This window comes from Caloenas nicobarica, chromosome 10 (assembly GCF_036013445.1).
Source record: "Caloenas nicobarica isolate bCalNic1 chromosome 10, bCalNic1.hap1, whole genome shotgun sequence".
Taxonomy (NCBI): Eukaryota; Metazoa; Chordata; class Aves; order Columbiformes; family Columbidae; genus Caloenas; species Caloenas nicobarica.
Window position 1 is genome coordinate 3,824,593 of NC_088254.1, and position 26,777 is coordinate 3,851,369.

The following is a 26,777-nucleotide window of genomic DNA, read 5'->3' on the forward strand; positions in this document are numbered from 1 at the left end:
GCAAGGCTTTGCCAAGCTCACCCAAGGTCCAGCTTTGCAAGAGCCTAACAGTGATCCCACGCTGCCAGAGCCCTGCAATCTCTATATAATCCATAACCAGTCTTGCAATCGCTGTGTAAACCTCACAGAAGCAAGATTCACTTCTCAGGGCTTTATTTGGGGCTTTTAAATTCTGCCCGAGCGGGGAGAGCCCACCTGTACCAGCACCCCCACCTTCTCACTTGCCACCACCGACTTGTCACCCCTTGTCAGCTGCCGCCCTGTCCCAGCACCCGGGCCCGCTGCGGTCGGGGAGGTAAAAAACGCTTCCTGCCGCCCCGTGCTTTTGAAGATCCGAAGCAGGCGGTGTCCCTGCCTCGCTGCAGGCGGGTGTCAAATCTGGAGCTCCGGGTGCGAAGCCGCCGCACGCTGGCTCTCGAAACCAGGAGCACCGCGGAGACGTGACTGCTGAAAGTCTAAAAGTGGGGAGGTTTTGTCACTTTTTAAATTTTTAAACTGGAGTTTTTCCACCACCTGTTCAGGTGCCTTTGCTCCTGCAGGCTCGCAGGACAAAGGTGTGGGATGGGACAGGGATGTGGGATGATGCACGTCCCACCCCGAGTGACAGAGGAGGGACCGGAGATCCGGGGAGCTGACTCCTGCCCAAAGCATCACGCTTGGAGCCAGGAGCATCCGGACACAAAGCATCACCACGGCATCTCCCTCCTCCTCCTCGACCTCGGGAAGGCAAGCAGCAAAGGGATCACATCAAGTTTGGGATGGAGGAGAAGCAGCTGGAGAAAAGGATGCTCAGAGTCACATCCGAGCCCAGGCGAGGAGGAGAGCTGCTGCCTTCGCTGAGCTTTTGTCCCGGCTGTTGATCGCTCCCCAGTCAGTGCTGAGAGAAACAGTTTTAGGCGTGAATGAAATCGCAACGCAGCAGGTTTCACGGGGATGCTGCCTCGGTCATCGGAGACTTTCCTGGGAAAGCGAAACAAAAAAAATCAGCGTGCAGCTTAAAAAGAAGAGCTGAAGGAAAAGCAAAAGCCACCTGCACGAACCCGAAGCACGGACAGTGAGGGATGGAGATGTCAGCGTGTCAGACAGGACTTCTCCTCTTGCTGCTTTCCCACACAGGGGCTGGCAGCTGGCTCTCACTTCATCCCTCTGCCTCCCCAAAGGCACTCAACTGTTTCTTCTCTTTGCCCTGAAAGAAAGACGGTTTGGGCATGCGTTTATCCCAGCCTGGAACACTATCACGACCTGCTGCCAATTAGAAATCACAGCAGTTATGCTGAGGATCGTTTAGCGGCACAATTAGTGCATGTTTCTGCAGCAGCGATGAGACAGACAAGGAGCCGTGTTCTCCACGGAGGAGTTTTGTGGGTTTTTCGGCCACTGTGAAGTGCTCCTCGTTCCCTCAGGCTCTACTCAGCCAGACTTTTCTATATATTTGCAGGACAAATAATTAACTCCCTTTATTCCGGGATCTGTGAGTTCATTGCAAGCCTTAACTTAAGCCTCTCAACAAGGCTGAAAGGCAAGTCTCACTCCTTAGCAGTTTCTTTCTGCCCACTGAGACTCGTGCCACGATCGCCAACACCAGACCTGTGTGCTATCAGGCGACCTGGCATAAATTCTCGAACCAGAAAGGCCACGTTACCCCTTTCTGCTGAATTATCAGACCTTGGGCTTCGCAGCGTACACCGTCCACTTCTCTTGCCCGCTCTACGGTGCCAGAAGCCAGACAATGCCTACCAACATTTCTGGAGCCAATGAACCGGATTTGTAACAGATGAATGCACTTATCAAGGACTTGGTGTTTTGACTTGGTATGAAGAACTTGTCGATTTTTCTGCGTTGCCACGTCATGGACAAGGAGGAAGGATAAGCAACTGCAGCCACGTGAGATACCGCCAGCAGAGCTAAGAGGAGAGCCCCAAGGTCGAGTTACGGTTGCAACTAATGGAACACCTATTTCTCTGTGAGAAGAAGCAACGTTCACTACAAAACTCATGGAAACCAAAACGCATCTCTTCTGCTGCCTTCAGTCAGCCTTGAGTAAGATCCTCTGATAAGGGAAAAGCTTTCACCATGCTGAGAACATGGACAAACATTGGGAAAATGCAAAGTTCATGACCACGGTACCACCACGGCCCTTTGCATGGGCCATGAGCTCTGCTCCCACGAGGCTCCTTCTGACTTTATCCCCAGAAACTCTGAATCCCCAGCTCTCTGTTGGTGAAAAAGCCAAAAATGTGAAAGTTCATAGGTTTTTATTTGTGTGGAATGGATAAGGAAAGCAAACACACCCCGATAACCTCTTCCCTAGTGCGCAGCAGTCTGAAGGTTGCCCCCATGGGCGAGATGCACGTTCTGTACCAAACGCCTTAAATTTGCCTGGGTCTAGTTAAAAATAAACTCTCTGTGCAACCAGTGCTCTGCTACAGTGACGTGTTCCACAGTCCCAGTTTGCTCCCATTCCCCTCCGGAGCGGGATCAGTTTCCAAGGAAAGGCTGGACCGGGAAATCCCCGGCTGGTCTGGTCCACGGGGTCACAGGATTTCCCAATTTTTTTCATGCCAGTCGGTTAATTTTCAAACCGAAAAGGACTGTCATCAGCAAAGTTTGACTTCGCTCCCTTGGGAAACACCCACCCTGGCTTTCCCCTGAGAGCCCAGCCTGCTAATTTCCTGATGGGAACACCCAGACAGGCAGGTGTCGGTTTGGGTCACAGTTGACCGTCTGCATCCCTATCCAGTCAACAGACAAAAAAGGGCAAAGGCTAAGCTGTTTTTAGCCAATTTTTTCCCCATTTCTGAGAAAAAGAGCATGCAGACACAATGATTTAACAATGATGTCAGGCACAACTTCCCCCCTCAGAGCAGCTACAAGAGGCAACTCTTCAAGGGCGGAATTAAAAGGGTTTTTTTATTAAGTTCCTGAAGGGAAAATGCTTTTTGGACAGTGACTCCTGCTGGAAAGGTGAAGTCAGACAGCTCTGGAGCAGACAGGCTGGAAAGGGCTGGAAAGGGCTGGAAAGGGCTGGAAAGGGCTGGAAAGGGCTGGAAAGGGCTGGAAAGGGCTGGAAAGGGCTGGAAAGGGCTGGAAAGGGCTGGAAAGGGCTGGCGTTATCCCCATCACCACAGCTTGCACAGCTCTCACCTCTCTAGCATCCCCCGAGGGAACCACAGGACCCGAAATCCATTGGCAGTTCCTTCTGCAGCCTCCTCAGAGAGGAGCACGTGTGAAATACCAGGGGCCGAGTGGCCTGGGGGAACGTTACTCCCTCTCTGCGAGACACCACAGTTTCCCCACACTAAAGAAACGTGTTCTTGGCTTTGGTTTCTGTAAGCCTGCAGTGATGTACCACATTTCAGTTTGGCACCAGCTGGAAGACAACCGTTTCACTCCTTCGGTTGAAGAGCACGCTACGGGTCTGCGCACCATCTCGACTCAGCTTCCTGTTGGGTTTATCTTCAAATCATCGGGGAGGCACACAAATACAATTTACATGACAAACCATCAGTTCTGCACTGGCAAGTCCCTTTCTTCGAGGATCTTTTTCACACTCTCCACGATGGTCCCCACTTCTGCCATGGCACCTTGACCTGCAGGGTGAGAGCAAAACCACACAGTGAAATCCATGGCATGAGGCACGTGCTTCCTCTCGTCCCACCTCCTCACTTCTCCACACGCCGCAATACTGCGGAAAATGAGATGTACAATGGTGGTATGGCACAGCAGAGCTCAGCGAGTATCTCCCCACGTGTTTCCTCGTGACTCGCCCGACAGAAAGCATCTGCGGGGGGCAGAGGATCTGCTCAGTTCAGCTGGTTCTGCAGGGGTTTTGTGGCGTGGTTGAATGCCATTGGGGAGGAGAACGAAAAGAGTATTCGTGCTGACTTAGTCTGGCTCCTAACTCAGAAGTCTAAGCAGGAGCACAAGCTCCTCAGTCAATGGAGAGAGGCAGAAAACCTTCAAAGGCAACTCATGACCTTAATAAGCACCTCATGTTCTGAATCATCCCCAGAGGTGTCTGCACCTAACCCATGGCCGCACAGGGAGCCGCTGTCTTAGCTCATACTGCCCTGGGCACGAGGGAGTAAATGTGCCCCAAAATACCCTATTTCACCTCCTTTCTCCTGGGTAAACATTGTCTGTGTTCAGTATCTTTTTGAAATGGCCTTTGCCTATAGAAAAGATTTGCTGAATTCCTACCATTCCCATGACTCTGCAGTTAGACGCACGTTAGACAAGCTGTTCTGGATTTGTACCTGCTTGAAGCTTGGGAGGAATTCTTGGAGAAGACCGAGTGCTGGACAAAATAATGTAAAAGCTTTTCTCTCCCACTTGCTCAACATCCTTGGCAATTCACAGCTGGTTTTTTTAGGTTTAGCGAAGTCTTGTAAGCAGCTTGTTTTAAAGCACGGCTCATGCCTACAGGTAGAATCTTCCAGTGTTCCAGGCTCTAGAAATCCAGCCAAGGATGATGAAGATACCAGCAGTTTGGAAACATTTTTGCAAAGGCAAATCGCTACAGGTCCATGTGTGGCGTAGCACCTCTCAACATGGACATCATCAAGGCCAACGGCCAGTAGCTTACATTTAACTATCCAATCAAGGAAACATTTTGATTGGCAACTTGATTTAATTTCTTATTTTAACTCACTTTTAGCTGGACTCTATGTCTAAAAAACACCCATTTACTACAGAAGAAAAAGAAATCAGGTAAAGCTTGTAATGCAGAAACTCAGCGGCAGTCATGATCTGGCCCGTTTCAGGTGACATCAGCCACAGGAGTGGAGGAAGATGAACCTCTTTTACAGCAAGATAAACCACAATATCAACAGACAAAACTGATGCAAACTGAATCTCCTTTCTTCTGCACCAGATGTGTGAGCTTTGCTACCTGCTGGGCAAACTCCTTTGTGGATGAAACCCACAAAACTGAAATTAGTGTGGAAGACGAGGCTTTGAGGTGAAAGGCCTGAAAAAAGAAAGGAAGAATGGAAAAAAGTCCATGGTGGAAACCGTCTTGTGTCTTCAGAGACGTGGAGTCCACTACTGCTGTGCTGGTTTTGGCTGGGATAAAGATAATTTTCTTCCTAGTAGCTGGTGTGGGACTGTGTTATTGGATTTGTGCTGGAAACAGCGTTGATAACGCAGGGATGCTTTGCCATGATTTTCCTACCTACCGCCAGGAAAGTCCTGGAGTTTGCCAACAGGAAAATCTTGTTGTGAGTTGACTCACAAACACAAGCAGAATCGAGTCAGACGTGGCTACGGCTGCCCCAGCTGTCTGTACCATCCTTCTCCTACACGCTCCCTCAGGAGCTTATTCTCACAGTAGAGACAGCTGAACCGAACTTGAAGCAGCTCCCAAATAACTGGCGGTGGAATGAGGTCACTCCCAATAAGCACCAGTTTACTTTGTCATTTTGAGCTGCAAACCACAGCAATTCACATGCTGCCTCTCACACTGCTCACATCCCCCTGTCACAAGGGCAGCAGCCCCCAGGAGAGGGGCAGGGCAGAGCAGCAGGAGGTGGAAATCGCGTTCACCATCCAACTCGACATCCATTCGTGCTGGTGAGTCAACTCACGTGGCCCTTTCGCAGCCCAGGTCCCTGTCTGTGAAATGGGGATGACAACACCACAGCTCTGCCGCAGGTGCATGAACCTGGAGGAATAAGTGCATGACCCATGAGGAGGCAACTCAGCTGCTTACTGCAGCAATAGAGATCCTAGATACGGACTAAAAAAGATGAAGGGAAAAAAATAAAGGACAAAAAAAGCTCAGCCAGATGGCTTTTCCACTTCTGCCAAGATGTCTGCACAGAATGACCTCTTTTGGGCGTTTTCCCTTAACATTATTACAAGTACGTAAGAAATTTGATATAATCAGGTCTAAAATCCCAGCTGACGCATAATTGTTCAGGATATTTCAACTGATGCCTGAGTTACTTGACTACACTTACCTAACTGTAAATATTTCTTGGTCTTCAGCTCCAAAAAAAACATTCACCAGGAGCACTGCATCTTCCTAAGAATTCAGAAACTGAGCCAGCCCTAGAATTTAACCATCAAGAATATTTTAACGTCTTGTCTTCACTACGGACTGTGTATTGAACTACCTGACAGAGCACTTAAAATCCTGCTAGAGTGGGGGTTGTTCAACAAAAGTGTAAGGCCACTACTGCGAAGGTAATAGCACATTCACTATTATGGCCAGAACTGGGGGACCTTTGACAGGCAATTTATCTAGCAAAATTTTGACAAAAAGCAAATCCATTCGATCAAATTGCTTGTACAAAAAAAACTTCTCAAAACCTCCAAAAAGTCAAAATACTTCCAGTTAAAGCAGCTCCTAAAATACAAATGAGACCATTTTAGTAGCATTTCTTAGCACTGCAAGTTAAACTGAGCATGACAACTTTCCCTACCCCCCTCCTTCACTTCACAGATGAGTCTGATGTCAAAACCCCAAATCAGAACTCCATTGGGAAGCTGAAAAGTAACCCAGGCAACAAACCATAACAAATGTTAAATGCACATCCAGCTACACCCTCAGCCACGTCTGCAAAGTGCTTTTTCTCACTGCCTGCTCTCGGGGATAAGATATTATCCCCATGTCAGAGATGGGGAACTGAGGCATGATGCAAACAGCCCCTAGTCACAGCAGAGGGCAAGGTAAGGACACCCAAATCCCAGGCTGATAACACTTACCACAAAGGCTGCCTTCTCTTTGATCTCCTCTCTTCCTGAAAGAGCATTTCTTTTAAATATCAGGCCTATCTAACGGCTCGTTTGAAAGCCTGGCTTGCATGGCCTCTTAAGACTGCTTAAAAATGAATGAAGAAGAATAATAGATACCAGCTAGCACAGGGCAAAGCTTCAGGTTGTTTCTATAAACCCTGGCAGTGAGACCCTGCTCTCCTCAGTCCAACATCTTGAAGGCCACGTGGCAAAAGAACGCATGTCCCTGCAGGAGAAGAGCAGCACTCGTGCAGGAAACCAGTCAGAAGACGTGCAAAAAGACAAAAGGACTGACCTTCGTCTCCACACACCAGTTTCTTCACCATGCAGGGGATCTCTGTGTAGCCAAAGCCTTTCAGCTGCTCCACCTGCTGAGCTGTGAGGGGATGTTCCCACATGGCCGTGTTCATGGCTGGGCAGAAGAGCAGAGGTTTGCTCAGATCCCAGGCGCGGATGACACAAGTCTGCAAGAGAAGCCAAGAGGTTTGGCTTTGGGATGGGTTGTCTCTCCTCATTCCTTCTTATCGCTTTGCTGCCCAGGAGTGCTTTCCCAGCCCGCGTGTTGGCCAAAAGCCTCAATCTGTCAGCGCAGCTGGAATATAATACAAGTTAATAGCAGCCCTGCGGATTTGCCTTGTATTATATTCCAGCACAGCTCATCTGTGATGGGCAAGAATGAGGAAGGAGGCTACAAAGAGGATAGATCCTATCCTACTCCGGCTTGAGGCCATTGCTGGAGCAAGCCAAGCGGGAATACACCACATGCAGACTGCCAGCTCATGTGGGAGAGCGAGGGCAGCTGAGGGGTGGCCACAAAACATATCAGCTATAAAGAAATCCTCAGGCAATGCTTCAGATAAGCCAGCTGTAAAGCTAAACAGAAGAAGCTGGCAAGTGAGTCTTTTTTTAAATGATATGCCAACTGGATCCATAACTGCTCACAAAGGAAGCACTGCTGCTTCCAGGATCCCAACAGAGGATAACATGAACACATCTGGGCTGCTGCAGAAGATGCTGACAGACCACGAACCACCCAGCAGCTCCTGAAAGCTACAGGGAACCATATCTGACTCCTCAGTAATAGAGAGCTTCCAGATCACCCAGTGTTACCTCGTCTCCTTCAAAAGAAAAACTCTGGTTGCTCTTAGTGCAAAGCCCATCAGTTTCCCCAGGCCCAGTAGTATTTAAATCATGCAAAGGGAGCTTCTCAGGTCGCAACCGTCCCTGGTGCAGGGTCTCTGCTCAGATGACACAGTGTTTATGAGAACTCTGCCCATCCTTTTTCATGTCCTGTGATTTGAACCCTTCCCGGCCCTGGGAAGTGTGCTAGAATTTGTTCTAACTTGCCAACCAGCACCTCCAGCACTTGTTTTCCTTGGCTGGAGCTCTTCCCTCAACATGGCTCAAGAAAAAGACCGGCAGGATTTTGTGTGAAGCCATGTGCTCCTAACATCCTTCCTGAGCTACTCCCTCTGCTACCACCATCACATCTCTGGGACCAAGGGGACACAGATGGACAAGACATTGCTTGTCGCCCCCGCAGCTCCTTCTGGCTTCTCGCTGATCTCCAGTGATCTGCTCATACAAATGAGGGCTGTTGCTCTGGGTGTATTTTGTTCATCTATTTGCCTCCCTTCCTAGTTCTAGCCTCTCTGCATTACAGAAGGGTGATGCACCACAGAAACACTTGCAGATCTGCAGCTTCCTGGCAGATCTTTCGAGTAGTTAATGCTTATGACTTCTCCTAATGAAGACTTAATAGCTGGACACAAAGCATTCAGCCCCACTGAAGGTCCCCATCACCCAACAGAGAAGCACATTCTCTTTTAGTACCCTTTCTGACCAGCCTTTGAGCCAGAGCGCTTTTAATACCAGAAAAACAAGCCTGAACAAGCAAAATCCCCCATAACTGAAACTGGAAAGTAAGTAAGTGTGAGCATGTTTGAATTTCTGTGCTATGCAGCGAGGTGAGGGCGGAGGTGAGGTAGCAGGAAGTAAACAATTTTATCAGATCTCACAGGTGTCTTTCCAGATTACATCTAAAAAATGCAGAGAGGAACTCAAAAGTGAGTGTGAGTGTGTATGCGCACGTGTGTGTGTGCACATGCATGACAGAGAGAGGGTGGAGGTAGAAAGAGAGAAATACCACCCGTCAGAAAAAGCAGGAAAAGCACAAAGCAGAGACTGGGAAATACTGGAAGAGAGTGATGGAGCTGCGGAATGGAAAGGGATGTAGTTCAGGGAAGGAAAGAAAAACTAATTGAGAAGGAATAGGGGACCATACCAGAGGAAGAGAGACAAAAGCATATGAAGCGGGAGCAGAACATGCAAATCTGAATGTTCTCGACACTGCAGAAGCACAAGAATTTCCATGAAAGAAAGGTCAGACAGTCTGACACTGGGAGGTGAGAGAACTCTCTGGTTACTCACCAACAGGTTGTCACAGATGCCATTTGCCAGCTTTGCCAGCGTGTTTGCATCAAGAGGTGCCACCAGCATAAGGTCAGCCCAGCGTCTGAGCTCGATGTGCAGGACTGGGTCCGAACGGCCATTCCACAGCTGCGGATGAGAGCAGAGGCGGATTAGCGAACTCTCGCAATGCACACTGTGAACAACGGGAACTTTATCAATTCCGCATTAGTAACCACTATGTAAACTTCAGGGGAAAGAATTACACTCCCATCAAGCAAGATCTGAGAGTGAGGGGAACCAGGAACTGCAGCCACAGTGCTCACTTTTCTGATTTCCTCCCTTCTCCAGAGAAAGCTGCATGTTTAGGAAGCACAGTTAACAGATGGCACCGATAATATGCTGTCCATAAATGGGTATCCTTTCCCTACAGAGACAATTCACACATCCACCAAACACAGATCTCAACTCACAGGAAAGATCTTTCCCCATTCTTATCATCCCTCAGCTTCAGAGTTGTTCATAAGCGCTCCCTCAACACGTAGAATATCTTAGCAGGGAAACGAGCTCCATCCTGTCAGCCAACTGAAGCCAGACAGGCCCAAACCAGCGGTCACATTTCCTGAGGAACTCATGGGATTTAGAAACTTCACGTTTCTTTGACGTGAAGCTGTTCTCTGCCTTTTAACGAGGTATAGACCCCTAACTGCAAAACCACTTCCAATTAGGATGGACGCTCCTCAGCAGCAAAGTAAACCCTCGTAACTACAGTAGGGAACAGTCCTGGTGGCTTTTTCTGGGCTGGATGAGGTTTAGCCAACTGGGGTCCTCTCTTGGCTGAATATTTCTATTTCTATTTCTATTCTCTCTTGGGTGAATATTTCTATTTTCACTAGAGCTCTAAGATGCTCAAGGGAGCCCTGGTTTTTTCTTAAGAGCACAGTTAACTTGGAAAACGTCAAGAGAAACAGCAAACAGCATCAGGTGCTTAATCCTCAGAGGACACACACAACCACAGGCCAGCAAGAGGTGCACCAAGGCCACAAACTGTTCCTTCTCTGAGTCACTGGAAACCACAACAAAAAGACAGCATCCGTAAAGCTGCTGCTTCCTGACACCTTTCCCAGCTCCTCCACTCACTTCTATTTTTTTCTAGAAGTACTGAAAACTGTAGTTTTACCTTCAGAGGAAAATATCTCGCAAACAAATGCTGCGCGGACATATTTCCCCACCCTCTGTCAGAACGGTGTGTTATAAGGGCTCCACACCTGCTTTCCAGCATGCCAGCAGTCCTCAAACCCCAATCTGCTCCTCTTCCAGCACCCCACAGAGGGTTCCTCAGAATTAATTGGCTGGATACCCAGTAGATCTCCAGCAGTCTCCCAGACCAGCCAGAAAGCTTCCTGGCCATTGCCACTAGCATGTCTCTCTCCTCATAAAAGTGATGCTCGTGTGTGAGCGGATTGGTAAGAGTACTGGTAAAGAGTAGATCACCTTGTTCTCAGATTGGTACAGTGAAGTAGGCACAAAATGTGCAGAAAAATAAATGTTGATGTTTATACAATGAACTTCTTCATACCCAGGGACCCTGAAAGCATGTCAGCAAGACTAATCAAGGAAAAAAAACATTTCACAGGGTCTAGTGATGTTCACAGCCCTGACAACTGAGCTGTCCCTTACTGGAATGGCTCTTCCATGTGGGCGCATGAGCACAGACACAGACACCTCTGAGGCAAACACCCCTTCCACCGGGAGAACCTTTCAAACTTCCAGCCACCCATCACACTGGTGCACGACATCTCCAGGTACTGGCCTTCCTCTGCCCCACGACATCGGCACAAAGAACGCCTGTCAGACACCAGGCTGTGCTTTAAAGCAGTGTGGGTAGTTTTGCGAATATCAGCGATGTCTGTAGATTCAGAATACGTAGTGCTAAGCAGAATTAAGCTGTTGACTTGGTGACAAGTGTGACTCATGACAAGCACCCAACACCCTCACCGCAACTCTGCAGTGGCTTTTCGTGACATTTCCTGATTCTCCTCTCAGAGCTGCGGATAGCAGCGGAGCCTGGGGTGGTGAGAGACCACTTCTGCCCTCGTTGCCTGCTGCAAGTCTGCTGGGGCCGGACAAAATCCTGCCGTGCGGCCAGGGCAGCCTTTCTTTTCTTCCTCATCTGCAGCATGGTTGGAACCATGCTCTTTGAAAGCCGTATCCTAAAGCATACGTTACCAGAACAAAGAAGCGAGTCTTGGCCCAGGATTAAAAAATAAATAAATGTGGTCTCTTGCAAAGAAACTTAGAGGAACACTTCTGTTCCTCTACGTGAATCTCCCAGAGAGCCTGCCTTTTTTTTTTTCTGAAGCATGACCCACTGGCCTTCTGGAAGTAGGAGGCATGAATGCATAACAAAACTACTTGAATTACAAAACACGTAGCTAGTGGGGACAGGACAGAAGCCCTTGCAGTCTCCAGAGGAAGAACAACTCACCCGCCACTCATCTTCATCACTGTAGAGTGTGACAGGAATCTCCTGGGCTTTGTAGAAATGCTTTGCTCTCTCAGTAGTGACCACCTTCACTTCGAGCTAATCAGAAAAGACAGAGCAATGGTTAGACTTGAGGACAATCCTGTAAAGCTGGGTAGAGGAGGAGGGCTTGAGCAACAAAAATTTTGAAAGCTACGTAGATTCTCAGAGGACCTTCACAGTTGAAAGGTCAGGCCACTGCAGGTGTTCACAGCAGCCAATGACTCATTTCACATCACCCTAAAATGGGCAGGTGATTAAGCCGCCACCTGCCAAACACGTTCACGTGGCCAGTTCGCAGCAGGGAGAGCAGAGAGGACAGAGAAGGTCAGAATGAGACACAGTTCTGCACCGAACTTCAAAGAGACAGTGAGAGGCAGCAGACTAAAGCTCTGTGAAAGATGCCCTTTAATCTCCAAACACACCCGCCAAAGGGAGCCGGCGAGCACCCTGCTCCATGGATTCTCTTCGCCGCAGCGCAGAGGAGCGCCGAGGGGCGGCATGCCCGGACAGCATCGGCAGGATCGCCCTTCCCACACTTGGAGCCAAGAGGCAGCTCTGTGCCAGGCCATCAAACCAGCAGCCCAGTGGCTTCTCCAAAGCTGGGTGAAAGTATACGAAGGTTCTCTCCGAAACCTTAGATACACTTGCCTGCCTTGGTGAAGGCCAGTGGAACCTTCAGTTATATTGTATATCCTGGTAAAGCCCGATTATGTCCCCTGGATGTTTCAGAGGTGCTAAGATGCCCTATGATGTGAGATTTCATTCCCTCCTGCAGAAATCTGAACAAGTGGGAAAAGGGAAGGAAGTTTCCCATTTTCCTTGTTATTGGCCACCTTCGGCCACTGTCTGCTCCTTCAAGCAGCTGACAGTGCAACCCACTGCATGGTTCTAGCAGCCCAATGGAGAGGTGGCGAGAAACCAGCCTCAAAGACATCTCCTTCCCACCAGAAAACTGCGGCCTGAGGTACAAAACTGATGAAGTGCTTGGTCTGCACGCTCTTGAAAAAACAGACTGCCAAAAACCTCCGACCTCCAAGCAGCTATCTTCCACAGCAGTGGTTGAAGTGACAAAACATGTTAACCTATCTCCCCGACACTATCTAATATTTGACGGGGAATGGAGCAGAGTTGACTATCTGCACGCAACGTGACTAGAATAACAGCTGGGAGCAGGTGAAAATCCCCGTCTTAGCATACCGTGGTCTTTGGCAATTTTTCCCATTTCCCGAAGAAAAAGTAATGGGAAAAATATAGCTGCACATGACACCAGCATTTGCTACTGTACATTTGGTTCTTTGCCTCTTCTAAACATCTGATCTTTTTCAAGCAACCCTAGTTTGGAATCACAGCTGAGTTTCTAGCAATTTCAAGTGTGAAGATCATATTCACAGCAACCAACTGTCTTGTTTCCATATTCACCTCACAGGAAGCTGTTTGGAGCCAAGCAGCGACACCCACAAAGGTGCTAAAGCTGCTCTCTGCTATGCCACGGCCTTTGGGGAGGTGTTAAGGTGAAAGATACTACTTATTTGGGGATCTTAAAGAGCAATATGTAGTTTAAAGGGGCATGTTCTGCTCTCTGAAATGATATGAGTAGGCCAGGTCTGCATGAAAAGTTTTCAGCAGTAATGTTTGTTAGTGGTATTCTTATTTTACAGTTAGTCATAACAACACAATGATTTTTAGGTGACCCAACTCTATCAACCTTATGACATGTTTTGTCACTTGCATCATTATTCAAAATCTAGACCAGAAATATCTAAGGCTAAAGGATACACAGAAATCCCAAAAAGACACTCTGCTATTTTTTCCCATTGTTTAAAGGTAGTTCAGGAACAGGGAACAGCAGGCTCTCGAGTACTGCACTCCATCCACCACACGCTATGACATACCAGAGGGATATGCTCAAGGCCTCTGAGCAGTGGTGATTCCACCTCTCCCCCAAGCAACTCTATTAGTTAGAACTCTGATAGTTAAATATTCTACCTAACTAAGGCTTTCTGCTGCAGTGGGCTCCTGGATCCCTTGTTCTGAGCAAGTCCTTCAAGTCCCTCCACCTACACTGGAAGGAGATCAGTGTTCTCAAGATCACTTTAGCCTACACAGTTTTTTTTTTCTTTTTATTTACCCGGCACACCTTTTGTTTGCCTGTCGTTATATCTCTGCTTAAACAGTGAAGTCGGTCTAGCCACACTCAAACTCCTTTTCTGGAGACAGTTTAGACTAGTTAAGAGTTCTTTCACTTGGACCATTTCAGGCAGTTCTCCAGACAAAGCTTCACTGCTCAACTGCTCTCCTGTGTTCACGCAATATTGTTGGGCTCTGGTAGAGGATTCTGCCGTCACAGCTGTTTCTGCTCGGGGTATCCTGCCAATTTGATTTTTGCCATCGAATTCCTACCAGGACATCCCAAAATCCCAGGAATCAGCCTGAGTCAAGGTGTGTGAGCCTAGCACAACTAGGAGAGTTACCCACAGTGTCCTGACAAGACCCTGGGTGCTGCCTCCCCACAACACCAGGTGTGAAGGGAATAACCCCAAAGGCGTACGCTGCTGCCCTATAAATTTCCTAGATCTTCAAAGAGGTTAAACAAAAGGCAAGAAGACGTAGTCACATCCCTTACCACCCTCAGGGAGATGTTAAAGTTTAATGAGGGCAACATCACACTGGCAAGCTGTTCACCATAGCCAAAACATCAATTTAAACGAACCACTCTGCTTTCAAGCCTCTGACCACATCTATTCTGGCAGCAAAGCCTTCCTGCGCTCCTGCCCCACTTCCACTGATGGCTTGTTCAAGTTCTGCTCCATCAGTAAAGAAGCTGATGCAATAGGCTTGAGCAGGACTTAAACTCAATGGCAAAATTAAACTGACTCAGCAGGCCTTGAAATCACACCAGAAATTAATAAATAATTTTAATTAATAAATTAAGTACCCAAAGCTCCTGGGCTGGATGTTTCACCTTCACTTTGTGGCCACCAGTTTTAAGCTCTGGTTGCATAAAAAGCCTGCAATGGATGTTGCAGAACCTATGGGCCTTCGCAGAGAATTTAGGTCCAGCCCTCTGCAGTTTTTAATCAGGAATCAAATGCTCAGAGAGAAGGAACATGTCTGACCCGGATTCCTACAGTGGGTCATTTCCATCCTTCCCGTCACCTGTCAAGAAGGATGTTCCGAATACCAGGAGCAAAGGAAAAGAGACAACAGCCAGACAGAAGATCCCTGGCTCTGCTCTGCTCACTCCCCTTCCTTGGTATCATTTTTTCTTTGGCCCTCTTACTTCAGACAATGACTTTTGGCCTCACTAATCATTTCAGGTCAAGTAATAAATTAACTGAGGCCCCTCTTTGCAACCCGCAGTGCCAGCCCAACTGGCAGAACTGGTACCCAACAGCTTGCCGCATCTCTGGTATCCTTTGCAGCTTGGTTATCAGCATCAATCAGAGACTTCAGAGTTACTCAGGGACTGTAGCTCTTTTGACTTTAGTTTAATACATCTATAGATCTGAGCTAAAGCCTCCCACATCATCCAAAGCAATAATCATTAAATAATCTAACCAATATATCTGGATATGTAAGTGTACGCTCCTGCTCCTGCCACTTCCATTCCACTGCTCCAAAACAGATGCTTTGTTTCTTAAAAGCTAAAAGTTTCCTATGGTTTCCTCTAACTTTATTCTACAGCAAACCTCTGCACATTTCCCTGTCTGATGCCAGTCACTAGTGGCCTCTGCCGGACACCTCTGTTACTCCAGACAATACAATGTATTAAAAAAAAAAAAAAAAGCACAGACACATATAGTGGCTTGTATTTTCTATTTCTGTTTTTAACAAGCTCTGTTTTCCTTTTGTTGGTCACACAGCAGTGTCCATGCTTGCAAACCCACATCTCACCTATGGCAAACAGCAAGGTCCTAATTAAGAATTTCAAATTCCAGAAAGCATCCACCTGTTTTTGTAGCCAGATCTGAGAACTTGACTGATAAGGACATAGTCCAGAAGAAAAACAAAACAAACCACAAAAAACCAACAAGACAGGACCTATTCAGTCATTTTTGAGAGAATGCAGCAAGCTGAGCTGAACAATAGTGCTTTGATATTCCAGACTTTAAATGTTTGCCTACGGATGTATCCAGGAACAGTTACTGCCCTTAAAACCTGATTTAAAGCTAACTCTTAAGTGTAAAGAAGTATGAAATGATAGGAAAAAGTATAAATAAAAAAAATTATTAATCAGAAGTATCCCTCCCAGAACACACTGTCAAACTAAAGGGCTCGAAGCCAGAAGGAACTTTTCACTTTAGACCTTCCCTCGAAATGAGAAGCAGGATTAACACCAACTTCCCGAGACTTCTACCAATCAATTTACTCACCCCAGGGATTTTCAGCAACTCGGTGACGAGGAGAGGCAGCTTCAGGGCAGCCACGCTTCCAGTCACACCCACCAGGACATGGTATTTTTCCTGAGGCGCAGACGAGCTCTTTTTTGCAGGAAACTCTGGTTCTGGTGGCGAGAAGGGCTCCATGCTCCCACCAAACTCTACAAGCAAAGAAAAACCAAAGACACTTGACTAACGGTGCCTCCAGTGTCTCCCCGAGGGCACAGATCTAAGCCTGGACTACACCAGCCCCAGAGTAATTCAGCCTGAGGATGAAGACACAGCCTCTGCTCTGCAAAGCTTTCAAGCACCAGCAGACTTTCAAGCACAGCAGCAGCCTACTGGTCCTGTTTAATTACAATTTTTTCTCAGGTACTAGCAAACAGAAGGGTAAAACCCACGCAGGCAGGGCCACAAAAGTGTTCTGGTGCAGCCCACGGCCCCCAGAACAAAGAGACGCTCTCACACATTGAACACGGTGTAGAATTAACAAGAAATGCGCCTTTCCCACTGACTGCTGAGAAGACACGCGACCCCCAGCTGAGCTGGTCTCTCTTCACACTCTCTGGTGAGGAATAAATCTGGTGAGAAAAATCTGAGAAATGTGTTTCTAGCAGAGACATGACTCTGGGATTCAGTACAGTTTGTTCAGTGTTACCAACGTCCTTGTAGTTTGGAGAAAACTACTTGGGCCCCTGATGTTTCTCAGCGTGTTTATTAAAGAAATTGCTGGGACGGGAGCAGGATTTGAGCCGGAGCTTCTAACTGCTGATTAGCAAGAGTAATTAGAGGCAAAGAAACCCAGCATGCATACTGGCTAGGTGATTTCAGTGCTACTGCGACACTTTACATGTTTATCTATATCTAATTAAAATTAAGTTAATGCCATCACGGCAAGGAAAACATCCACTTCCCTTATGATTACTAAATGACAATTAAATCACTTTCCTCTCACCCAAACGCAGCTCCAGGGAATCAGCTAAGAGGCCATTTGGAAAGCGAGCAGCTTACAGGCCCGCTTAGTTATTTTATTATCTTTAACTCCGCAGTTACACCGAAAACGACTTCTAAAGGCCGCCGAGACAAACAACAGAACCGAGAAACCCCGGAGATTTGCCAAACTTAAACAAGCCACGTTTCTATACCGGTAGAGGCAGGCCGAAGGTCGGGAGGGCGATACCGGCCCGAGCTCCAGCCCGGGTGAGCGCAGGGACCTGGTCGCGGCCTGCAGCCAACAAGGCCTCTGCCCGCCGTCGCCTAGCAACGGCGCCGCGACCCCTCCGCGCCCCGGAAGCCGAAGGGCACGCTGGGAAACACCGCCCGCCCTGCCCAGCGCTGATTGGTGCTGGCTGCGCCCTGCCCAGCGCTGATTGGTGCTGGCCGTGCATGCGCAAGTGCGGCGGGGAGAGACCCGGAGGGGGCGTCATGGCGGCGGCCGCGCTGCCCGCTCCCCGACCCCGGCCACCCCCTGCCCCCCCCGCGGTGTGTGTGTGGGGGGAAACTGGGGTGAGGAGAGTGTCCCAGGGGTGCTCCGGGATCCCCCCAGGCAGCTGAGCACGGGGAGGCTTCGCAGCCCAGGAGCGAACGTTTTCCTGCGGGATTCAGGCAGGCACAGCGGGGAACGGGGCTGAGAGGAGCCTCGTTCATTGTCCAGAGCAAAAACCCGGGGCAGCGGGGGATCCCCCGTGAAGAAGGAATGTTGTTTTTACAAAACCTGGGACCTGGCGCCTGACCCCAGCCGGGGGGAAGGACCGAGAGACATCGGACTATGAATCCTTGATGTAAAACACAGTCTCTTCGAACTAATCCCAGAATGCAAACTGATTCCTGTATTTAAAAAAGTTAAGCTAGGGGGAAGGGTAACCAAAGAGCCAGGAACCCATATTTTAAATAGATCAGTAAGGGGAGGGGGTTGTTAGAATTAGATGAATGAGACATGTAAACTGAGGCAGGGTCGGGTGGTCTGTAAACCCTGGAGTACCCAATTAATGGGGAACAGGGGAAAGAATTTGAGGCCGGGATTAGGGTGATATAAGCAGGGGCTTTTTGCCCTATTCCGTGTGCCTACCTTTAGGTAGAACACCCGGCCTTGCAAAATCGTTAATGTGTTTTGCTGAGAGATGAGAAAAGGCTGAGGGAGCTCGGGCTCTTGAGCTTGGAGAAGAGGAGACTGAGGGGTGACTCATTCATGGTGATCAATATGGAAAGGGCGAGTGTCACGAGGATGGAGCCAGGCTCTTCTGGGTGACAACCAATGATAGGACAAGGGGCAATAGGTACAAACTGGAACACAAGAGGTTCCACTTAAAGATGAGAAGAAACTTCTTCCCAGTAAGGGTGATGGAGCCTGGACCAGGCTGCCCAGGGAGGTTGTGGAGTCTCCTTCTCTGCAGACATTCCAACCCGCCTGGACACCTTCCTGTGTAACCTCATCTGGGTGTTCCTGCTCCGGTGGGGGGATTGGACTGGATGAGCTTTTGAGGTCCCTTCCAATCCCTGACATTCTGTGATTCTGTTTCCTACACCCTGCCCTTCCCAGGGTGCTCTCTGGGCATCTCCCTAAGGTCGGCAAGAAATAAACAGCAGGAAAAGCAAGAGACAAAGGGCTCTGGGACACGAACAGCTCCCACCCGCGCATTCGGGAGCCACACCGGAGAGTGGGGTTAGATGCTGAAGCGATGTCTGTTAGTTACAGCTCGTTACGGTTATTATTGATGCGTCTTATTGTAAATGCAAAAGGTGAAGTCACTTAAATCCATCATTTCTCAGACATGGATGACAGAGCACGTGATTCGGCATAGTAAATTTTAGGCTAGCTATAAATGAATTGCACAATATTTAAACCTGATTAAGTACATAATAGGCTCAGCAAAGGATTACTTTTCTCCTTAACGTTTTATACATATATATACACGCACACACAGACAGGCATTTTTAGCAGTTTAGTCTTGCCAAGAGACGACTGCCTACTGCAGAACGACTGAAGTGATACCCTTAAAAAGGAAACTATTCTTGGGGTGCTTTGCTGGGAAAGAGAAGTTCCTCTTTGAGGGGATTTCTCGGGGGTGGGAGTCACAGACAAGCATCACCAGAAGGGACAGGCTGGGGACTCGTGCAACCCTGGCAAGCTGCGGGCACGAGCATGAGAAATTCGAGCCACAGGGATGGATCTGCTTCTGTTTGGGCTGCTTTTCTAGGACTTGGAGAAAAATTTGGCTTATTTAAAGTGCATTTAGAGTCTGAAAAGCATCCAGGAGAAGGAACTTTCCTCCTCCTGCCCTGCAGTGTCCATCAGCCCCCATTTCTGAGGCGATCGCCTTCCCCAGCTGCCACAGCCCGTGAGGTGTTAGTCTGAGCTCAGCTGCCTCCCACTAAGGCCCAAGATCATTATTTAAAGTCTGACCTCCCTGACCTGGGCAGGGATTTCTGCACCAGGAAAAATACACAGCTACGCTTCACTGCACTTTTTTAGAAGCGCAAGCAAGCGATAATAGCCTTCCCACCAGCCCTAAAGAGCCTCAAAAGCTAACGGGGACAAAACTCAGCCTCACTGTGTACAGTGAGACCAGTTCTATATGTTTGTGCACGGGGTGGCACGATTTGATCCGGAGCCTAACCCAAGAATAGATCCTCTGAGAAACGCTCTGCCTGTTTTGTAACCGCTTTTCAAAACAGAGCCTTTAAAAAATGCAGGGAAACGCTGTCCTGGCTCCCCAACACACGCACACACGCACACAGAGCGCGCTGGGGCTCCTGCCCACCGCCACGCACAAAAATTGGTCTTTCACATCAAAATGTGAACTAATTTACAACACTGCGCACTGAGAGAAGTTGTAGATCCTGAGCCAAGGTGTAGATTAGGAATCTCTTGGCTTCCAGCATATCAATGGCAGGTTTCAGGGTTTGGGTTTGGTTTTGGGTTTTTTTTCCCTTTTTTTAAAATGCTAAATCAGCCAGCCACCTCCTAGTTAAAAAGCAAAAGAGAAGGGAGAATTCCCAGGATTGCTGAGACAGCAGCAAGTGGCTGGACACTACCAAGTGAAAGAGAAAACTCACACACGTCGGAAACCTGTGGTTCAGGGCTTATTCCAAGAGGGGAGGTGGGTGCTGGTTGCTATTTTTATCTTCCCCTTTTGGGGGGATTTTGGCTGATGTAGTTCTAACATATACCTATCACCACAGGAATTAAAAAACCACCACCACACACTATTTCACAGGGAAAAAGAAGACACGTGAACATACACTTACTACCACGCACAAAAAGAGCCCTGCAGGTCAACTCATGGCCTCTTCAAAATGAAAAATGAAAGAGAAAAGAAGAGATAAGACAGTAACAGGGGGAAAGAAAAAAAAAAAATCCAAAATTATCTCATTACAAAGAATAGGGAAAAGAACCGCTATGGTACACTCTGACTTTCTGAAATAGCTGCACAAACTGGGCTCAGCCATCCTCCTCCTCCTCCCTTCCCCATGATCTCTCGCCCGAGGCCAGAGTCCCGCTGCTCACATCTCGTTGGAGTAGGTGTAGTTGGGGGTGGCCGAATACGGCGTCTCGTGCTGCATCATGGCCCCCTGCGCCGCCCCCATGGCCGCGCTCTGGGCTGCCTGCTGCACGTGGGGGTTCTTCCAGGCCCCCGTGGTCCACTCCTCCTGCGCCTTGCTGAAGCTCCCGCCGCTCCCCCGGTAAAATTTGTGCACCTGGAAAAGAGAAAAAAACGAAGGCGCTGAGCGGCTGCAGCTTGCGCTGAGCCCCAGTTCAGTATCTGGGGATGTTCAGTATCTGGGGATGCAGGATTTGGGGGTGCAGGGTGTACGGGGAAGGATCTGGTGGTGAACAATTTAGGGGTGGAGGTTTTGGGGGATTTCAAGGAAAACGGGTTTGGGGTTGAGGGATTTGGGGAGGCAGAATTGGGGGTGCAAGGTTTGGGGGTTCAGGGTTTGGGGTTGCAAGGATTGGGGGAAGGATTTGGGGTGCAGGTTGTTGGGGGAAGGATCTGAGGGTGCAAGATTCAGGAGTGCAGGGTTTGGGGTTCAGGGTCTGGGTGTGCAGGGTTTTAAGGTGCAGGATTTGGGGGTGCAGGGTTTGGGGGGGCAGGGTTTGGGGGGGCAGGATCTGGGGGTTTAGGGCTTTAGGGTACAGGGCTTGGTGAGGCAGGATTTGGGGGTACAGGGTTTGGGGGGAAGGATCTGTGGGTGCAGGATTTAGGGGTGCAGGGTTTTGGAGTGCATGGCTTGGAGTACGGGCTGTGGGGAGTCAGGATTGGGGGGCACAGGGTTTGGGGGAGCAGGACTTTGGGGTTCAGAAGGGTTTCCTGAAGGAACACAGCACCTAAAAATGCGGCACCCCCCTCTCCTCCCCACCCGTACCATCGTGAGAGCGATGAATGAGAAGACAGCCATCACCGTGAATAGGACGGTAGGGATCAGCATCACCACGGCCGAGCCCACGTTGGTCCCAAAGAAGGAAATCGCTGCGATCCAGCCACTGCGGACAGATTAAAACAACCAGCTCAGGCTCCCCCCCGCTGGCTCAACGCACCCCAGCTCCTCAAACCGTCTCCCCAAGGACAGAAAGCGCTGAGGATGTTCAAACACCACGAGCCCGGAGCACCAGCGCAACAGTGACTGTCCATGCGTGTGACACCAGAGCAGCATCTCTCTTACCAGACGCCCCAGCCCGGGATTCCCACCGCCTGGATGATGCTGATCACCAGCTGCGCCATGAAGGTGAAGAAGAAGGCCATGAAGCTGAAGGAGCTATCTGTCCTGCAAGAGAAGGCTCGGTCACTCCCTGCGCCTCCATCCCCACGGAGATGCTCCCACATCTCAGACCCTCACAGGGCAGAAGCAGCTGTGGTTTAGCGAGAGGAGGGCGAGAAGTGGAGCTGCCCATGGATACCGGAGCAAAACTATAGGCAAAAGAGAAACTGTGAGAGGCTGAAGGTGCTGAGGGGGCACCTGGGAAAGCCACAGGGCACCAGGCCCTCCTCACAGCTCGGCCAGCTCTGCACACCAGGCAAGAGGGCATCTGCGTTGGGACACAGCTCTCAACGCACACCACCCACCGTCAGACTCAACCTTCCCGCACGGGGAAGAAATACACCCCCAGTTTTGTACATTTGGCGATACCGCCCTGGGGATCGACCTCGGCAGCAACAGATAATCAACATAAGCACCTCGAGGGCTCGTGGAAAAACAGAAAAGAAGCCTCAAGGATGGGCAAAGAGGGGAGGGAAAGTTGGCACCCCAGCTGTATCCTCACCGCTGCCCCCGACGCTGCTCAGAGACACACGTCAGGTCTTTCTATTGCCTGGTTGGGGTTTTGGACCTTGGGAAATCCCAAACACTCTTGCTTTGAAGGTTAGAAAGTCACACTAAAGGGCTGGACAGAAAGAGCAGAAACTCACTCAAATATTCAGGCAATGCCCCAAGCTAAGTGCTAACTGTTTAGGAAGGAAAACAAACAAACAAACAAAAAAAGACCACAAAAAGCCGGGCTCAGGCGTGACCACTTACTTGAAAGCTTTGTAAATAGGTCTAAACCAGCAGACATAGGAGCAGGGCGTAAAGAGAATGAGCCAGAGAATTGCCAGTCCAAAATTAACAGCTCCGCCGCCTCCGATCAGCCATGCGAGGCAGCCCACGAGATTCACCGCCAAGGTGATGCTGTTCACTGCAAACACACACACACACACAGAGGCAGCAGAGTAGCGCGTGTATGCGAGGACATCGGTGCGATACCAGAGACCCCGACCCCATGGATGCCTGTGTGGGGCTGAGCTCCAGCAGTGTGTTAACCTAGACGGGTTTCCTGTAAATTACCTTAATTTAACTGAGCGGCGCCAGGCTCAGCCAAAGGGGTCTAACCTGAGCTGAGGAGCAAAATGAAAAAAAAATATATATATACATTGCTCAGAGTTGTTATGTCTTAAGCAGGGCCGGGGCTGCAGGGACAGAGAAGGGCCATGTCCCTCCACTGCCAACGAGCTGGGGCACGTTTCCACCAACAGAAAGCAACTGGTATGTTTGCTTCTCCCACCCCTGCTTGGGGTTAAGCGAGACAAGGGCTGCTACTATGAAGCCCAGCTTAGCAGACACAGGACAAAGCCGAGAAGGCTCATCTGCATTCTGACGCCTCCGATTTTTGAGAATGATTCATTATTTCTTCAAGAATTCCAACCCTCCCACTGCCGCCTGCGAGAGAGCTGCAGCTGGCAAGAGAGGGAGCTCAGCTGGCCGGGCTGAGCAGGCGCTCGGCTCCCCGGAGCCCCCAAGGACACCACGGGGACCTGTCAGCCTCTCTGTGCCCACATCTGGCTGGGTGTTTGCGGAGGAGTTGGGGAGAAAATGATCCAGAGAGGAACTCCGGAGAGAAACAGGTTCAGAGAGCTGGTGCTTGTGCTGTGGGAGAGGCTGGAGCAAGAACCGAGCTCTGTTAAATTAAGAACGGCCAGATTGGGATGGGGAGGGGATTTAACACCCCCAAGACAGCTTCTCTAGGGAAACACAATGGTTTTTTTCCTCCCCCTTCATAGAAAAGCTCCACTAACCCTCCTGACACAACGGGGGACGTTACCCCAGGGTCACCTTCCCGCTGGGACACGGTCCCCAAAAGCTGAAGCAAGGTTTTGGGCAGGGGATGCCAGCCCAGCGCTGTGCTGAAAGCAGGAACACTCGACCTGGCCAGTGCCAGCTCAACCCATAAACTGCCTGCAGAACACAGGGTGTGCCCTACGCACTGATATGCTTCCAAAGTTCAGGGAAAACGCCTGATTAAGGAAGTAAGTTCTTCAAGATAAAAAGAAAACGCTGGTGCCGGCTTGCCCTGAGCTGCACACGTACGTTTCTACATACATCAGGGTACGATCTGTCCCTCTGGCTCTTCTCCCCGCACGGGGTTGGTAAGGAAAAGAGACCCAGGCTAGTTTTAAGAGTTAGAAGACAGTGACAGCTCTGTTAGCACAGCACGGCACACAGAGGCATGCAAGAGGAACAGGCAAGAACAAGGCGCAAGGCTTTGGGAGAAGCCCTGCGCTCCCCTGTTTCGGGGAGCAGGCACCCTGGCCCTCCAGTCCAAGCAGCATCTCCAACTCAGGCCGCTGCCAGAGGACTCTCAATGGCAGAAAAAGCCCTTTTCCCCAGCCCGGCTGCCAGAAAAAGCCAGGGGAGGCTTGGCAGCTCAGCGAGTCAGAGAGGGGAGTAAATCCTTGGGCAGGAGGACGTGTGGGTGGTGAGCCGTCTCCTCCTCGCTCCAGTGCGACACCAAGGTCACCGACGGCCCTCGGATGCTGAGCCAGCTCCACACCCTGTCCTGGAGCCTGGAACCCCCCGAGGGGTTTTAACAGGGGACACTGGGGCCTGGAGGAGCAGAAGGACTTCCCCAGGTCTCGCTCTGCTCTTTCGACCGGTGCCTTCCAGAGGAGAACCCTTCAGAGAGGGAAACGCGAACCCACCCGAGCCCACCGACTCACACATCCAGAGGTAGTAAAGCCGCTTGGCCATGGTCCGATGCTGCGGCGGGATCTCTGCGTCGAAGTCCTGGTAGAAACACGGCTTCAAGGGGATGAACTTCGGCAGCGGAGGGAAGTTGTTCACTTTTTCTGCAAGAAAAAGGTTTCGCCGCCTTTGGGCACCGCACAGAGCTGAATGCGAATCAAGAGCCTTCTGAATTGGACTCGTTCAACCCCAAGAATTGAGGGAGGAATTAGGGATTTCCCCTCACAACCACCCACACGCACAGAGACAAATTTAGCCCTGCAGATCCTGCAAGTGCAGACACCCGTAACCCCACCAGGGACCAAGGAGGTGACATTACAGCCCCAGGCCCTTTCGGAGCCGCACCCCCCGTACCTGCCATGCTGGCACACACTCAGCCTCTCCGTTCCAGAGGAAAAATTAGGGATAAAAACCTGGGAGCTTTACCAAAGCTGGAGGAAAACGAGAGAAAAAGTGATGTGAAGTGGTCAGGGACCTCCCCAAAGAGCGTTCACCTTCCCCCCAGCTCCAAAATAGCTCAAGGACAGCGCTGTAAGAAGGCAGTTTGTTTTATTTATGCGGACACTCTACACTATTCACACGTCCGGGCTTACTGCCGGCACCTGGCTGGCAGCAGAATAAATCCCTGTCTCTAGGGCCCGAGGCTTTATGCACCGGTTAAGGCAGGAGATTAAGAGAAGATCCAGTGATGTGGGGCAGGGCACGGGCTTAACCTCCCTCTCCTGCCTGACCTAGATCCAGCCCTGGGAGATGCAGCCCCACCGGAGGCAGCCGTGGGCAGTCTGAAATCCTCAAGTTCGTTACTTGGCCCTAAACCAATTTTTTTTTTTTTTTTTTTTTAATATTGCTTTTTGCAAGGAGAACCAGCACAGGGAACTAGCGAGCTACCTCCTGATGGCATCGCAGCTCCCATCTCTGCAAGCCCAAGCCAGAAACCAGGCCGAGAGGGAGCAGGGAAATAGCTGAAAATATCAGCTGGGAAGGAAAAAGGAAAAAAAAAAAAAATCAGTGGTGATTGTCAGTAATGAGTCACTTGAGTGCTGGCTTGACGATTACTCATATCATTTGGCACCTTGCGCGGTGTCTTGCAGGTGGGAGAGGGGGGAGCTCAGCATCCCAGGATGGTCCCGGCCCGTGCCCTGCTCAGCTCTGTCCCAGCAGGGAAAATTAAGCAGAATTAAAGCAAAATATAAGACCTGAGGTTTTAAATACGAACACGAAGATGGCTATCCTGCGCATCCCCGCGGGGTCTGCCCTCTCCCGGGCACGTTTCTCCCGACACGGGGTGCTTCGGGCTCTCGGAGGGGGTTTGGGGGTCTCTACCAGGGCAGCCCCCCCCGCCAAGCATCACGCAGGACACGGGCCGGGCAAAGCAAACCCGATACCCGCGGGCTGCCCACGGGCGGCTCCCCAGGCAGCAGCGCGGCCCCACGCACGAGTGCCGGCAGCGGGGACATGTGGCCGGGCGTGTCCCCCACTCCACCGCGGCGCTGCGGGAGCTGTGCAAAAACCAGGGGCTTTGGCAAAATTTGGGTGGTTTTTTGTTTGTTTGTTTGATTGCAATGCGCCACCGAGGAGAAACCCCAACATCCCGCCCCACCCGGGGCGATCCTCGGGGAGGGCGAGCAGTGCTCGGTCCCGGTGGGGGATTGCACCCACGCGTGTGCGGGCGGCGCCGTGGGCGCCTCCACGCCGCGCACCCACCCCCCGCAGTGGGGTGCAGCGGGCGGGGGGTGATGCGGAGGGCGGTCGCCCCGCTCGGGGGCAGCATCCGATCGTGTGTCCCCCCCACACACCCCACGGCCCCGGCACTCACCCGCGTGACGTGACGTGACGTGACGTGACCCGGCCGGTCCCGCGGCGGGTGGCGGCGGCGGCGCGCCCGCCTGGCGCTGCTCCTGCCGCAGCGGCCCAGATCTCGCGAGACTACGGCGACCGCCGCCGGTCCCGGCTACCGGCGGCCGCGAAATCTCGCGAGAGTAGACTGCGCTGTCCAGGGTCCTGGCGCCGCCGGCGGGGAGGGGCGGGGCCGCCGGGAGTGGGCGGGGACACATAGGGTTGGGGGCTCTATGGGGTGGGAAGGGACCCAATTTAAGGGACCCCACGTTTGCCCCCCTGCTGCGCTCCAGACCAGGGTCCTGCAGTGTTGAACGCCGCCCTGCTTTCTGTGTCACAGCCGTCACACTGTCCAGCATTTTGCAACTATTACTACTTTTTAATCCACCTTA

At 50.5% G+C, this 26,777-nt stretch overlaps 2 protein-coding genes across 2 annotated transcripts; both read right to left on the reverse strand.

Moving 5' to 3' along the window:
- Positions 1–2,293: 2,293 nt before the first annotated feature.
- PPCDC (phosphopantothenoylcysteine decarboxylase) lies at positions 2,294–17,323 on the reverse strand. Its single transcript, XM_065641803.1, has 6 exons — positions 17,199–17,323; positions 16,048–16,214; positions 11,636–11,731; positions 9,169–9,297; positions 7,034–7,202; positions 2,294–3,590 (listed from the first exon to the last, which is right to left on the reverse strand). The coding sequence occupies exons 2-6, from the start codon at positions 16,198–16,200 to the stop codon at positions 3,505–3,507; spliced, it is 633 nt and encodes a 210-aa protein (XP_065497875.1). The 5' UTR covers positions 16,201–16,214; positions 17,199–17,323; the 3' UTR covers positions 2,294–3,504.
- A 1,509-nt stretch (positions 17,324–18,832) lies between these two features.
- Positions 18,833–26,451, reverse strand: SCAMP5 (secretory carrier membrane protein 5). The gene is made up of 7 exons (XM_065641675.1): positions 26,366–26,451; positions 24,904–24,980; positions 24,525–24,653; positions 22,570–22,726; positions 21,718–21,819; positions 21,421–21,538; positions 18,833–20,751 (listed from the first exon to the last, which is right to left on the reverse strand). Exons 2-7 carry the CDS (start codon positions 24,908–24,910, stop codon positions 20,557–20,559), a joined length of 708 nt encoding a protein of 235 aa, XP_065497747.1. The 5' UTR covers positions 24,911–24,980; positions 26,366–26,451; the 3' UTR covers positions 18,833–20,556.
- Positions 26,452–26,777: the final 326 nt, after the last annotated feature.

Bases quoted from the DNA above. Each gene is read 5' to 3' on its own strand.
- PPCDC (XM_065641803.1), bottom strand. From the start codon at position 16,200: ATGGAGCCCTTCTCGCCACCAGAACCAGAGTTTCCTGCAAAAAAGAGC. The intron at 11,732-16,047 runs GTGAGTAAATTG...TTTTCTGATTAG, and splicing joins AGTTGCTGAAAATCCCTGGG to CTCGAAGTGAAGGTGGTCAC. The intron at 3,591-7,033 runs GTCAGTCCTTTT...CTCACCCTGCAG, and splicing joins ACTGGTGTGTGGAGACGAAG to GTCAAGGTGCCATGGCAGAA.
- SCAMP5 (XM_065641675.1), bottom strand. The intron at 21,820-22,569 runs GTAAGTGGTCAC...CTTCTCTTGCAG, and splicing joins CCTATTTACAAAGCTTTCAA to GACAGATAGCTCCTTCAGCT. The intron at 21,539-21,717 runs GTAAGAGAGATG...ATCTGTCCGCAG, and splicing joins ATCCCGGGCTGGGGCGTCTG to TGGCTGGATCGCAGCGATTT.